General features: G+C 41.3%; 1 protein-coding gene across 3 annotated transcripts; it reads left to right on the forward strand.

Moving 5' to 3' along the window:
- Positions 1–307: 307 nt before the first annotated feature.
- On the forward strand, positions 308–14268 carry TNFRSF1B (TNF receptor superfamily member 1B). 3 transcript variants are annotated; one of them, XM_088066607.1, is made up of 10 exons: positions 308–496; positions 5822–5924; positions 7903–8031; positions 9066–9215; positions 9932–10025; positions 10101–10288; positions 11050–11124; positions 11660–11697; positions 12232–12502; positions 13040–14268. In XM_088066607.1, the coding sequence occupies exons 1-10, from the start codon at positions 317–319 to the stop codon at positions 13336–13338; spliced, it is 1527 nt and encodes a 508-aa protein (XP_087922733.1). In that variant the 5' UTR covers positions 308–316; the 3' UTR covers positions 13339–14268. The 3 variants fall into 3 exon arrangements, with proteins under 3 accessions (XP_087922733.1, XP_087922735.1, XP_087922734.1); XM_088066609.1 differs by having other exon boundaries at positions 13098–14268; XM_088066608.1 differs by having other exon boundaries at positions 13181–14268.
- The last annotated feature ends 1572 nt before the right edge of the window (positions 14269–15840 follow it).

Raw genomic sequence — 15840 nt, forward strand, 5'->3', positions numbered from 1 at the left:
TTTCTCAGGAGCAGGGCTGAATTTGTAGTGAAGTCTGTCTGTACCATCCCGGCTGCGTGTGGCACACGAGTGCCTGGTGCGGTGAGCAGTAAGGAATATTGGAATGCTGCGAAAGTACCCTCGTACCGTGGGGCGAAGGAGTTGGACTGCGATAGATCCAACCCGGATTCTGTGACCGGGGCTGATGAGCCCCTCCAGGCACGCCCAGAGCCCCGCGGAGCAGCTCCGATGTGCGGGCGCTGGGGCCGCGTCCTCCGCAGCGGGGCCGGGCCCGTCCCGGGGCAGCGGGGCCGCCCCCGCCCCGCCCTCGGCGGCGATGGGGCCGCGCTGGGCGCCGCTCCCGGGGCTGCTCCCGGTGATGGTGATGCTCCCTGAGCTGCTCCCGGGGCTGCTCCCGGTGCCCATCCCGGTGATGGTGATGCTCCCGGTGATGCTCCCGGCGCTGCTCCCGTTGCTGATCCCGGTGCTGCTGCCGGCGGTGACCGGCGCCGGGCGGGTGAGCGGGGCCGGGCGGGGGCCGGGCGGGGGCCGGGGCGCTGCTCCAGGGCTGCCGGGAGCGCTGCAGAGCGGGAGCGCAGCGGGGGAAGCGCGGGCGGGCATGGCCGGGTGATGCCGCTCTGGAGGTGCGCGGCGAGCGGGCAGTGGCTCACTGCTGTGTGAGCGGGTCACTTGTCACCTTGTCACCTGTCCCCTGTAACCTGCCCCTTGTCACCTGTCCCCATCACCTGTCCCCTGCCCTTTGTTATCTGTCCCTTGTCACCTGTCCTCTGTCACCTGCCCCCTGTCACCTGTCACTTGTCACCTGTCCCCTGCCCTTTGTTATCTGCCCCTTGTCACCTGCCCCCTGTCACCTGTCCCTTGTCACCTGTCCCTTGTCATCTGCCCCTTGTCACCTCCGTGCCCCTGGGCTTGGGCTGGATTCACTGCCATCTCTACAACAATCTCAAGTGCCTCTCTTAAAACTTGAAAGCTCAGCTTTGTCTATGTTGTTGTTACTCCTTGGCTTCCCAAAGGAACGACAAATCGTTTTTCCTGGATTTTTATCGGAAATAGGGTGATTTTGCAGGCTTATTTGAATGTTTGTAAAAGCCGTGGTGAGTGTCCTGGCAAGAGCAGAGTGGAAACCCCTATCCATTGTTTACACAGGAAGAGCTTGTGCTGAGTTGGTTCCCTAGAACGCTTCCCTATTTAAATAGAAAAGCCTTTTAATTTACAGCGAAGATCTGCCGTGCTGCAGCTGTGACTGTTCCCCTTCCCTGCAGCGGTGACTGTCCCATTCCATGTCCAGCACAATTTGGCAATGAGGGTTTGTAGCTGTGCCAGCCAAAAACCTCAATGGGATCTGTTTGCCTTCGGCTCAGTGTTTTCTGTACTGGTGTATTGATGGCACTTTTCTGTCTGATTTTAAAATGTTCAGGATTATGAAGATAAATATGGAAATGTTGCTGAGATGTCCAGGTCACTGTGTTCTTATGGGATATTTATGTTCTTTACATGTTTATTTAATCACAGGAATTTAGGAATAAGACAAAGGTTCAGTGAAATCAGGTGAGGATGTGTGTAGAACCTGGAATTACACAATGGTCTTTTAAGGAGTACTGGGTGCTATAGCGAGCTGATAATATGTTAAAATAATTATTTTAACTGTTTCTCACTAATTTTTAATACAGCTCTGGTTTTAAGGTGAGAGTGTTTTGAATCTGATTTACTGGACACCTTGCAGTGGATAGGAGAAAGCAGATAGAGAAGAGAGAGCCTCAGAATTGTAGCAGAACTTATCACCAGAATTTAAGTTTGTCATGCTTCATGCTGAGCAAGAGGCTTTTGTTCAAAAATAATTAGCTCTCACTTTAAATATGACTGACACATAATGATGGAAATAATGACAGAGAATCTCAGTGTCACTTTTTGCACTGTGACAAAACACAAAAAAAGGAAAAGCCTATATGAAAAGTTAGAGAAACAAATACAGTAGTTTCAGAAATACCACATCTGCCACAGAGCTGGAGAAAACCATACATGTTCTATCAATTTTCAACAGTTATTTGTTAAAGAAAACTTACTTTATTTTTGAGAGAGACAAACTGTCAGAGCAATAGTTCTTGAGTGACACTACTTGGGTTTTTCTCATTCATCTGGAAGTTTCTGAAAGTTCCCCGCCTTAGTCCCTGTGTTAGACACAGGAAGTGTCTAACATGATTTTTGCCATTTTGAACAATTGAGTCACCAGGGTTATCAGAAATAGCCTGAAGTATTCAAACAGAAGAACTGCTGAAATATGTATGTTTTTCCAAATACATATATAATAAAATAAACCTTGTCTTGCTACAAACTTGAACTTCTATAATTTTTGTGAACAGCTTTCATATTCTGTGAATCCCCTGCTTTCCCATCCTGGGAAGATGTTTTCATATTCTGGTGGTGAGTGGCAAAGCAGTAGAATTCCTGGCAACGAGACACTGTTTTCTCAGGGAGGGGGATGTCGAACTGTGAGTCTGTTGGTGTGTGACTCTGCAAGGACTCCTGCTTTACAGAAGTGCAGAATAATTCACATAATGGAACCATAATCTCTGAGAGAGATGTGCAGCACAGCAGCTTTGAAAGGAACTTTACAGCCTGATACAACTCCATCTGATTTGGGAGATGCTGTTATCTGGTAACTAAATGTCAACAGAATTTTTTTAAATGAGAACTTTAAATATTTTAGACAGAATTCTGTTTTTTTCCTGCCTTCAGTAGGTCTGGTAGCTCAGCAAATAGTGTCTCTGTACCTCAAAACCTTTCCATAGAAACCGATTTTGCAACAGAGACCTCAGTGACTTCATTGTGGTTTCACGTGTGAAGAACATCATACACAGATGTTGTTCCTCTTCAGACTCCTCTGATTGACAGCTTAAGTTTGAAGGCAAATGTATAAAAAAGAGATCAACAGAAATGTAGACGTGAGTTAGGATTCAAATAAATGCTTAAATATCTTAGTTTAAATGGCCTAGACTGAAAATTAATGCTATAAACATTTAAGATACTTAAATTTAATTACACATAAAGTCCTTTCAGTTGGTGTGAAGATTGATGTTAGCCCACTCCTCTCCAGGGATAAATTAGGTCACATGTATAGTGATCTCTGTAGTGCAAACAGGAAAATGATCCAAACAATGCAGGAACTCCACAGAGTCTGGAGTCAGTGATTTTGTGTATGTAACTTCTTGCTCAATGCAGAAGCATTGCAAAAATCTCCCCAGCGAGCTCTGAAGTCAAAGGCATGCAGTTTACCCATTTCTATGCCAAAATGTATTGCTTAATTTGACCTGCATAGATCTAGACTAAATTTCATGTTTAAGAGAATTTGTGCCTCTACTTATAGACAGATGAGGCATTTTATTTCTTCTTGTAACTGTCAAATTAAATGAAGTCTTCCAAAGTCTTGATTTTGTCCATATACATTTCTTTTAAATCAGCTGCCATTAGACACTGCTACCTAAACTGAGAAGCTCTAAGGCTGTAATGCAAAATGTGCAGCATCAGGTTAGTTTCCCTTCACACAATCTGCTTGTAGAAAGAACACTGAATCACAGTGAAAACAGGATAAAATAAGGACTTGTGAGAGATACAAACACTAGCAAAATGCAAAGATTAAGAAATAGAATCTGGACTCTTGCTCATCAGTCTTTCATCCCACAGTAGCCAGTGGATCTGTATGCCAGACAGAAATCTCATATGGCCCAACTCAAGACTTTAGGATTGCTGACATTGCTAGAAAACTGGGTCTTGTAGCAAAGAAATCCAGAGGAGCTTTAAAACTAGTAAAATGCCTACATTTCCTCTGACAGATTTGACAGCTCTGATTAAACTGGTTTATCCTGAGGGTAGGTACTGAATGAATTGAATCCTTCCAGGGCAAACCAAACTGAGCTGTGTGTAAATTGTAGCTAAACCAGTCACAACTCCCTTTTAGTTTTCCATAATGTTCTTTGAGGACATTTGGGAAGAAAATGTCTATTGTAAATCACTGAGAGCCACAGCTCATCAGATAAAATTTCAGGGAGATTGTATCAATCAGTAGAGCGATCCTTCCAAGCACAACTTCAGAGAAACAGGTGTGAACCCTGCAACCGACAGGTTTTCCTGTGTCTGCAGCTCACAGGGCAGGATTTACAACAGACAGGGAAGAGCATGAGATAAGAACCTTTATTTTTTTTGCCAGGAAACCTCACCAGCAGGGTAATTTGTGATGTGGTTTATTGTATTTCTCCTTTTTTTCCCCCGTGTCTGCTCTTGCAGTGAAGTTTTATGTTTTGAAAAGGCTCTCAACTGCTTGTTTTAATGAAGCTGATCATAGTGACTACAAAAACCGGATTACAACACTTTATCTTTCCTCTTTGAATAAAAAAGTAACTTAAATGAAAAATACTTTTGATGAGAGCAAAGTCCTTTTCTCCTTCATCAAATTTTAGTGTCAGCTCAAGTTTGCAAACAGGATGATTTATCATTGTCCATCCTACGATATCTAAACTCAAGAAGACTTTTTTTCTGCCTTCACATTCTCAGAAAAAGGTTTTTTTGACACCATTGAGTAGGTTGACAAAATCCTTTTTCTGATCACAGCTAAATAAGAGGTAGAATATTTCAATGAACTGCATAAGAAAATGCTGAATTCCCTTTAAGCAATTGCTGAGGGTGGGAAATGTTAATCTCCTTTGTCAGTAATGTGAAAATACAATAGATACTCAACATGTTTTTCAGTAAGGCGGAAGGATATTTTCATTACCGACCTCCCAAGAGCTTGTTCCTGTTTTGATTTCTCATTTTAGTAATGATTCCTCTAAATGTGTGTAGATTATGCATGGAGCAATCTCTTCAGACTGCAAAAAGCTGAGCAGTGTCACATCCTTTTCAAACAGTACCTTTTTGGTCTAGCAGGAAACTCCTACGCTTGTCCTACCTAACAGGAGCCTTCTTTAAGTGAATGTATTTTTCCCTTTGAAAATCGTAAGTCATCAAATAATTTGACACTTGTTCATTGAAGTCATTGAGCTATGTTGATCAGTGTGAGATGAAATTAGGCACCCTGTATTGTATAATGTATAATTATAATGTATATTATAATGTATAATTGTATAATGATTGTCTCGAATGCATTTAACCTGCATATTTGTCTGCACCTTCTGCAAAAGCAGAAGTACAATTCTGAGAAGTACCTTCTCAGAAGCAGCAGTACAATTTTTGGAGACATCATTTTCAAAACATCAAGGCCTTTCTTGCTCAGGGAGGAATCACCAAGTATCTGGAAAGATAAAAGCCTTTTTCCCTTTTCTTTGGAAAGATCGACTGAAGTTTTTGAGCCACTTTGCAGTAAATGTTTCTCCCACAAGCCCACAGGTAGGAATTTAGGTTTCTCTGGTGTTTTGTCAGATGTTATTGGAGCCATGGCAGCTGAGGATAAGGCACTCAGCCCTTTGGTTTGGGGGATGCAGTAGTGACCTGGTGTGCTGCTAATGCCATAGTTCCACTGCACTCTTTTGAACCTAAAACCTGGAGAAATCACTTTGTTCAAACCTAAAACCTGAAGAAATCACTTTGTTGATGGTGGTGGATCTTTGGAAAACAAAGGAACCTCGAAACAATCACATGCAGCTCATTAGCTGTTCACTACCCTGCAGCCTCTTGGCATCTGCTGCGTTGTTTCTTTGGAGCTACATCAGTGCCTTGGAAAGGAATGTTCTTATAATTGCACTGGTCTTTAGGTATTTGTCTCTTTTGAGTCTCTAATTCAGGGTCAGAATGGACTTGTGACTCGTGACTTCCCTTTGATTTCTCCCAGGAATATTCGTTACCTTATACACCGAAGTTTGCACGATGCAACAATCCCAGCACTGAATTCTATGATGAGGAACTTAATAAATGCTGCAGCCAGTGCCCTCCAGGTAGGTTATAATTCACACTATTACTTTACACAGCCAAAATCACTCCATTTTCAGATAATCACAGTGTATTTTGATTACTTACACATCTAAAGTGCATCAGATTTTTGCTGTTGTAATGCATTCTTCCTCAAAGAAAATTAAACACTATGACTGCAAAACACCTGCAAAAGAGACACATTGTCCATCAGAACTGGAATTCTCCTACAAGGTTAACCTGGCTGAGGCTTACCAGGAGGTAGGTTCTGAGTTTGTGTAAGCACAGCTCTGCATGAGGTCTTCATTAAAGTAATTAAAGTAATTTTAGTCAACATTGGAGAGGAAGCAAGAGCTCACTAAAGAAATTACGAAAATTAGGTAACACAGGCCCAAGCCCACTAACAAAAATATATATTGTATAACAGGGCATGAAGTAAAGCTTAGTTTCTGTACTATGATAATATCACTTATCTAGGGGGCTTTCCATTGGACATGTCAATCTATCATTGCTTATTAAGGGAGTTTTGTTGTTCTTTACTGTAAATCAGATACTGCAGAGCACTGTCAGGCTGGGGACAGGACTGTCTGATCTGAGCTGGCGTGTCTTACACTCCAGGGGTGATTAGAAGTGACCTGTAGTTAGCCAAAGTCAGTGTCTGTGGGTTTTGGAATTTTTTTGGGAAGGAGATAGTAATATTCTTTGGAGATTTTGGTAGTAGAGTTTTTGCAACAAGATGCAACTATATTATTATATTAAATAGAGAAAAAAACCTGCCTTTTTTTTCCTCATTGCATGCTGAGCAAAGAAAATGTCTCCGTAAATGCTGAGTGTCTGTCAGATCTGGAAGTTTAAACAGGAAATCAGTATTTACTGCAACAGCTGCAGTTTCTTGAATTAAATGAAATTATTTAGATAGATCTGTTAAACTTCCTTTGTTCATGATGGATGAAAGACGATAATTCATAGGTAAAACTTTTCTTTTGTGTTATGTAGTGTTCAGTACTAAATAAGCCTAAATCATTAGCAGGATGTAGGATGCAGAATGTAAAGCTTCAATTAAGTACAGGAAAAAAAAAAGTCTTTGTAAATAATTAATTTGGCTCACCTCCACGGCTTCTTCTTTTGAAAAATAGATTCTCCAAGCAGCTCTAAAAAAAAAAAAAAAATCAGTGTTATTCCTGCTTTCTGAGTATGTTTTCCAGGGTATTTTTGTAAAGTATATGAGACACTGACTTTTATCTTCTTTCTTCTTTCACATGAAAGGGAAACGGCAACTGAGGTGTTTTCGTTTCTCCAAAATGAATATGTTAGAACTCATATTTACATGCTCCTACCACTGTACTAAATTCTTTGGTGGTGAGAAGCTTTGGAGAAACTACCTTTGATAGCTTTTAACTTTGTCTGGAATGCCAGTAGTTTCAGAAACTCCATGCTTGGCTCTGTTAGGGCTGGCTGGAGAGGTGAGGGAGAAAAGAGTGGGCTCGTGTCCCTTTCACAGTGACAAGTGGTGAAATTCTAATTCAGGCCTGTTTGTGATGTTACTTGATCTTGCCCTGTCCACTCACTGCCTGTAGTAGCAGTAAGGGTCTCAGCCAGGCACATCATTCTAGCATGTGCCTGACTTTGGGTGTGAAATGTGTTCACCTTGAAACAGCTTCTGTGAAGGTAAAAGATTTGGTTTATGTATTGTGGTAGCTGCACCTAAATATATGCTGAGGGGTTTTGTTCAGTATTGTGGCTCCCTTGAATTGAATGTGACTGGAATTCACTGAACTGAATTAGGAAATGGGGTCAAACATGAGTGGACATAAATCAAACTTTCCCTGTAGAGACATGCAGTCCTCTACATCAACACTTGTTTGGTATATGATACCAATCTGATAATATCAGTGAAGGGAAGGGGTTCTACTTAATTCCTTAATTAGAGAGACTTAATTCCTAGTGATCTTCCCCAGTGAGATGCATTCTCAGTTTTGGTTTGGGTTATTTTTCTTTTAATAGGTCAATATAGAACAGGGAGCTGCAGCCACACCGTGGACACCAAGTGCAGCCCCTGCAGGCCTAAAACGTACACAGCGATCTGGAATCGTTCTCCACAGTGCTTTGCCTGCTCACCACCCTGCAGGAAAGGTAGGCTTGAATTAGTAAAGAGGCTTCCTCAGAGCCTGGGTTTGGTTTAACCTTGTTTTTTCTCCTAAGAAAACCAGGAGATTTTGTCAGTCACTTGTACACACTTTTGGAATGCGTAAGGTTTAGGGACAGAGTCAAGGAAAAGTCTTGCAGGGAGTCCTGCCTCTTTTTAAGTCCTAAAAATGAGACACCAGTCTTATATTATTAAAAACTAAGGCACTATATCACTAAAATATTCCAAATGCCATCAGTAGAATAAGTTCCTGCTTATAAAGTCCCATAAAGAGACCTTAAGACCTGACTTGGACAAGGGTAAATGGATAATTACCTTTCCAGCATCCTGGAATTCTCATTTTGTCTGCTGACAACAGCAAACATGGGTTGTGATATTCCTCTCTTAATTTTATTTATTTTGCAAAGCAGCAGTCAGTGAGAGCACACTGGTTCACTGAAGCAGCTTAACAGTACAAAAGGTGGAACATTGTACCTGTACTTTGGGCTAATAAATCACCTGCATGAATGAACTTGGTCATGCTGCTCTCTGTCATTTCTAATGGAAATTGGTGTAGAACATTATATACTTGATTCACTGAGAAGTTTTAATGATACAGTCTAACTTGAAAGGACTTTTGGTCCCATCTATATAGAAAATCTTATAATGCTAGTTAATTACAATATGAAAATGTCTGTAGTAAAATCTCCAAACGCTTTAAATACATGATCTGCACAGACTGAAAATCTTGGTGGCCCCCAGGTAGGACAGTGGTGAACACAATCCCATGTTTGGGGTTCTACAAAATATTACACAACTGCAGGTACAGAGTTTTAAGCCCTAAAGTTTTAAGTGGGCATTCTACAGGTGCAAATTTCTCCTTGCCTAGAGAGAGAAAACTCTTCTGAAAATGTAGACATTGAGGTATGTAACACATTTGGTTTATGGTGCTATACGAGCCCAAAACTAGAATGTGAACATCTCAGGCTGTGATTTTAAATGTTGCCAATGACATCTTGCTTTATTCTTGTTTTAAAACCAGGGCTTGTACAGAATCAAACATGCACGAGGTCCCAGGACAGAATCTGTAGCTGCCCACCCCACAAGTACTGCGTTTCCAAGCTAGACGGGTACTGCGAAGTGTGTAGAGCACATAAAAAATGTGGCAAAGGTTACCGGGTTTCCAGAAGAGGTAATTTGATTTTGAACACTCTGTATACTGAACACTTACTCTGCCTAATTCCCTACAGTTGTGCATTCATTTTAGGGCTTATTTTTACATTATTAGCAACTAGGCACTAAGAGTATTCTCCAGAGGTATATCCAAGGGGACAACATACTGCAATTTCTTACTGTCATATATCATAAAGTTCCCAATCCAACTTAATCTTCGTTTTGCTCTACTGTATGATTTATTCTGTACAAGTGACTGAAATCCAAGACCACTTAATCACTCCTTAAATCCTTGAAACAGGGCTTCAGGTAGAATTTTGGATACCGTAAATAATGATGACAGTAAACTCTATGCTGTCCTGCAGAATTGATCTGGTTTTATTAGCTGATGGAATCAGCTGATAATACATCTGTCTCAAAATGATAAATAATTTTCAAATATTCAAAACACTGAACATTTAAAAAAATTAGGAATCATTTGAGAATGAAACAGTAGTCAGTCAGGTGAAAAGCTCAGCTTTGTCTGCAGCACCACATCTGAACCTTTAATGATTCCAAATTTAGAGCTGGTTAATCTTCTCTTTGGGTTGGGTGCTTCAAGTGAATGTCTTGTGTGACAGTTCTAGGCTGTATTTTTGCACTGTGTCTGTATCACTGCCAGGATCTCTTGCAGACTCTGATTATTCATTCTTGTTTCTCACCGGGTAAGTAACTGGAGTTTTTCTCTGTTTAAAGGGACGGACAGCACAGACACAGAATGTAAACCTTGTCCTCCTGGCACGTTTTCCCCTGAGGAATCCTACAACACTAGCTGTACACCCCATACAAGGTGAGCCAGTCCAACAGCAGCCTTAACTATGCAGGGCTTTCTGTCTTTCCTAACTTCTCTTGTTGTCTCTTGCAGGTGTGAATCAGTGGCTGTTCCTGGGAACAGCAGAAATGACACTGTTTGCAGTGACTCAGGAACAGCCACAGTTCTGCCTCACACCATTTTGGACAAACTTCTGACCCAAAGCTCAGCTTCCCACAAACCTGAAATAATAACTCAACCTGTCACATTAAACTCTGTACCTGACCTGTCCCACATCACTGGTGAGCTTTAACTCAATTAAAGTCACTTTTGTCTGTACAGGAACCAAGCTTATATTTGGTTCTCAGTGTCTTTCCCAGACCAGTCACCTGTAGCTAAATAATCTCAGAAGAGCTCAATTAATTAATTGTGACTCTGCTTGTAGTGAGCTGCATTTTTACCTGCACATCTGTACTACCCCAGTGCATTCTACAGTCCTTGTAAATCTGGAAATATTTCTAAAAAAACCCCAGACTAGATAATACCAGGTATTTCCTGAGAATTGTTGCTGTAGCTTGTAGAAAAGGTCATATCTTAGATTCTGGACTGAGGCAAACCTGACCTGGTGAGAGGTCTTTGGAATCTTCTGTCAGCCTTTCCTGGGACAGAACGTCCTGATAGCATTCCCAGGAGTGGATGTGTTCTCTCCTGTTCACAGCCCATCCAGAAGAGAGATGTTTAGGAGCATTTTGAGCTATTTGGCCTTGTATGTGACAAACTCCTGCTTGCCTGGAAAAAAACCTATTGTGACCAAGGCCAAAAGTCTGTCCTCACTTTTCAGGAGAGGAGAATTCAGCTTTATGAAGTGGTGGTGACTGAAATGAGACCTTGGTATCTGACAATTGAGGCATGAAATGTGAATGTCAAACATACACAATACTTGTAAATTTAGCTTTTGTAGCCATGAACAGAAAGTACAAAACTAAACTACAAAATCTTTTTTAAATTTGATCCTTTGTTAGAACAACCTGCTAAATCATTTCTTCTTTTTATTTACTTTCAGGAGCAGTAGCAGGGCCATTGTTATTGGTCCTGATAATTGCTATTTTGGGGTATTGCTTAGTCTCAAAAAAAAAAGGTAAGATTCATGAAGTGAAAACAAACAAATCTGTAAAAACTGGGAAGTGTCCCCTTATTTCCCATTAACCTGAGCCTGCTGGTCGACTGAAATTAGTGTCTTAGAAGAAGACACCTTTCTTCAAATCTGTCTGGTTCCTCAGATTTTAGGTAATTGTCTAAACAGACAACAGCCTTGGAGCTGGACAACTGTGCAACAGTTGTGCTTCTGCTGAAGCTTGTTAAATATTCCATACTTCATCATTGAAATATTAGACAATTTGAGGTGTTACAATTAAACAGAGATGACTGTGGTTTATTGTCATCAATACCTTTTCTCACTGACACTATACAAGAAAAGCTACCAACTAATGCAGAGGCTTCTCTTTGCATCCTGGCTCAATTTAAGTCACACAATTAATACAATACAGCTTTCAATGTGTTCAAACTGTGTGTAATAAATGTACATTTAGAGTTTATTCCAGCCTAGTTTAGGGTGCAGATGTTGCAAATGGAACAGGGTTGGGTGCTAATGAACTGTCTTTGCTCACTGGCAGCCCTTGTGTACTCTGCACCAGCTACAGAACCAGATTTGGTGAGTGTCCTCTCTTTCCATCTCTTCCATTTATTCAGAAGTTATACAGAAATTATAAACTCTCACCTAATTACAAGTAGAAGGAAACTGCACAGCAGAAAGAAAGCTGGAGTGAGAATGGGGTGGTTTGGTCCCCAAGGCAGGATGTAAGGTGTACCTTATATATCCCACACAATGTCCCACCCTCACTTTATGTGAGGCTAAAAACAGCAGTAAAACCCAGGTGGGGTTTGAAAAACCAAATTTGACAGCCATTGGTCCCCAGGGAATCAGAGTAGTGTTGTGGGTGCCTTCAGGAGATGGGTTCATTTTGTTGAACTCCTAATGAGTTGTTATGATTTTTACTTACACTCATCACTATGTAAATGAAAATAATTATAGAATGGCTTGGGTTGGAAGGGATCTTAAAGCTCCTCTAGTTCAAATCATCGCTGTTTCTTTCAGCTGCCAAAATGCTGACCAGTTCTTTGCTAGTGGGTTGTTTGGTTTCTTTTTTATAGATTAACATTTTGCATTTCTCTGCAAATGTTCCAGCCTTTTCCCCCTCCAGAAAAACAGCATGACAAAAGAGTGAGAGATACAGAATTGCAGAACTCCAAGAATTCTGAACAGGAGCAACAGCATCTCTTGGAAACTTCTGGGTCTAGCAGTAGCATCCTGAATAATCCAACTGGATGTGCAAACATCAGTGTAATAAGTAAAACTAACAATGAAAAGAAAAACCCAGGAGGATTTCAGCAGCAACATTCACCTCCAGAAGGTTCTAAACTCCAGAGTGGAGACAGACACAGCTCTGCGAGTTCAGGTAGTAATGATTCTGAATGATCCAGAACCTCTTGAAATTTGATTAACACTAACGAGTCTTTTTAGCAAAAATTTAAATGGCAGGATAAAACATCTGAGTCCTGTACAGCAGAGAGAAAATTTAGTAACTTTTGAAAAGAAAAAGTGATGAAGTTGCCATCCTGAGACAGTAAAGAGAGTTATCTCAGTGGAGAAACAGGGACTAGGGGTCAGGTGGTTGGCACTTACCTGTGAGTGGAAGCCAAAGGGAGCAGTAACAAAAGAAGATGGTCAAAAGCATTTGAAATTACAACAGATGGGCAAGGAATTGTTTGCAATGCAGGTCTCTGCGTTAATTTTTATAGTCTTTTTATCTCTGGGGTGATAGATGGATTTTATGGTAACAAAAAGTTACAGAACCAACTCAACCAGCTTGACTAAATTAAGTGAAGCAAAAAGATATTTAGTGCCTATTTTAACAGTAAGTCAAAGAGCAGGATAAAGAATCCAAGTGCCCCGTTCTGGTTTTATTCTTCCATGTTTTGTGTTTGTTTGACAGAACATTGTGGTAACAGAGGAACACAGGTGAATGTGACGTGTATTGTTACATTTTGTAGCCCAGATTCCAGCTCCCAGTGCCCTGAGCAGAATAGTTCAACTAGCAGGGATTATGGATACACTCCCTGTTATTCCCCAACAGGGGAAGAAACCCACCTTTCCAAAGAGGAAAATGCCTTGAAGAAAGAAACTGAAATTCACATCCCAGTGGAAAATGAGGACAATTTACTTCAAAACTTACTTCCAGAAGAAAAGAAGATTCCTCTTGGTATTCAAGATGCTGGGATGAAAACCAGTTGAAGGAAATTACACATCATATGCTGATTGACTGATAAAATTAACTGAACCTCTTGTTTTATAAAACAAACATTATGGTAAATGTAGCTTTCGTACAGAGATTTGAAATTTCAGATGAATATAGACACTGATGCTTTTGAGGTTTTTATCGTCTTCTGTCGCTTTGCAGTTTAAAAGAAAAAGCATTCAAACTTTTTAAAACTGAATGGCCAACTCCTCCCTTTCTTCTATGATACCCTAAAAGGGCCTTTATGAGACTTGAAAAGGAATATTTTTCCAACTTTATGCTGCTAAGTTTTCCCCTGAGACCTCTTGCGATGATGATTTTTATTCAAGGCTGCCATGTGTCAAGAACATGGCTGTGACCAGCACTTCTAAGGAACTGGAGTTAAATTATCATTTTTTCAATGCTCAGGAATCAGTTTGATTTGAATTTTAAAGGTGTTGCATTCAGTTTCCTATCCTATATCTTAGTTGCCATACTTTCCCTCTTCCTCCTGGATATTTGTATTATTATTACAGTTTGTTTTTTCTCATTATCAGACCAAATTTCTCAAGTACATATAGGATATCAGGAAGCTTTTTTTTACAACTAAAATTACAATTGTTATGTCTAAACAACAGCAACTCATTGCCTGTACATAGTTCATTTTGTTTTAGAAGGGAAAACCTAGATTGAACTGTTGTTATCTTGGAGCAGGAAATTCCTTTTGTTGACAGCCCTAGTTTGTCACCTTTGTGTCCCAGCTGATGTAACATGTTTCCCCAATTGATCCTGACCTCATTTTTGAGGTAAACCATAAATCTCAAATATTTTCCCTGTGCTCAGTGACTATTAGAGCAAATCCCTGTGATTATCTCTGCCATATAACTCACTACCCTCAGGTGGCAGAGCATCATCTGTAATAAACGGAATTTACTCAAACCTCAGAACCTGAAAATCCTGTTCTCCTTCACTGCTTGATAATGCTGGAGCTCCAACCACTTCTTACAGAAAATTAGTGGAGGTTCTCCTTGAATCAAGTGGTTAGGAAGCCAATATTTAGGAACCCACTTCCCATAATTATATTTTACCTATGTGACTTAACTGTCAATTGTGGTGGCTGTGTTCAACCAGAATCTGCAATCCAGGGTCTGAATTCCATGGCAGTGAAGTCATACAGTGACATATAACCCTTATTTTATGCCATAAAACCACTGTTGGACTGCGTGACCACTGTACTTCCCACTGAACTGTCCTAATCTATCTCAAGATAGACACAGTGGTTATTACTGAGGCCTGAGATGTAAAAGGTTCTTCTGGAATAACATTTATTCTATTGCTACAAAAGCATATTCAGATTCTGAAAATACAACTTTTAAACCTCCACAAAACCTATAATATTATGTAAGCTGCTATTATTTCAGGAACTGACAAACTGGTCTGTAGTTCTACTATGAAGAAACTTTATGCAAATGTGTATTGAAGGTAATTTTCAGGAAAGACTTTGAAAATAAGCACATTGAAACTAGTACAGATTTTAAGGATTTAGGTAAGAACCTAATTTTTCATAGCACTATGAACCTCTTGCACTGTAATATTGCTGTCAGACAATTTTTTCTCCATCAGCTCCACTCTTGGGGCCATATTGAAGCACCAGAGGAAGATTTTTGAGGTTTAAGAACATGAAAAAGGAGGATCCTGTTACACTAGTTAATTTACTGAGTTTTCAAATTAAGGAGCTATCACAGAGGGAAAATCCAAGTTTCATGTTGAAGCTGAAAAAATGAGCTTGCATTTGCTTATAAAAAATAAAAATAAAGACCCAAAATAAAACAAAAAAAAAAAAAAAAAAGAAAAAAAAGAAAAAAAAAGAGAAACATACCTTTTTATTAATACATGTATTCTCAAGTTTCCTGACCCCTTTACGAAACAAAACTCGGATTTCCAGCGTGGCTCTCTCAGCACAGGTTACCTACCGCAGCTCGCCAAGCGCTCTGTGGGGTTGTTACTGTGGGGCTGCGGCTCCTGCAGCCTGCGGGGCCTCGGCCGTGTTCCCGGCCCCAAAACCCCCGGTGTGAGCCCATTCCCGTGAGGGCGGTGTGTTCCGGCCCCAAAACCCCCGGTGTGAGCCCATTCCCGTGAGGGCGGTGTGTTCCGGCCCCAAAACCCCCGGTGTGAGCCCATTCCCGTGAGGGCGGTGTGTTCCGGCCCCAAAACCCCCGGTGTGAGCCCATTCCCGTGAGGGCGGTGTGTTCCGGCCCCAAAGCCGCCCGGTTTGAGCCCATTCCCGTGAGGGCGGTGTGTTCCGGCCCCAAAGCCGCCCGGTTTGAGCCCATTCCCGTGAGGGCGGTGTGTTCCGGCCCCAAAGCCGCCCGGTTTGAGCCCGTTCCCGTGAGGGCGGTGTGTTCCGGCCCCAAAGCCGCCCGGTTTGAGTCCGTTCCCGTGAGGGCGGTGTGTTCCGGCCCCAAAGCCGCCCGGTTTGAGTCCGTTCCCGTGAGGGCGGTGTGTTCCGGCCCCAAAGC

Source organism: Pseudopodoces humilis, chromosome 24 (assembly GCF_049639895.1).
Source record: "Pseudopodoces humilis isolate 2021_Gansu_Grassland_sample_001 chromosome 24, ASM4963989v1, whole genome shotgun sequence".
Taxonomy (NCBI): domain Eukaryota; kingdom Metazoa; phylum Chordata; class Aves; order Passeriformes; family Paridae; genus Pseudopodoces; species Pseudopodoces humilis.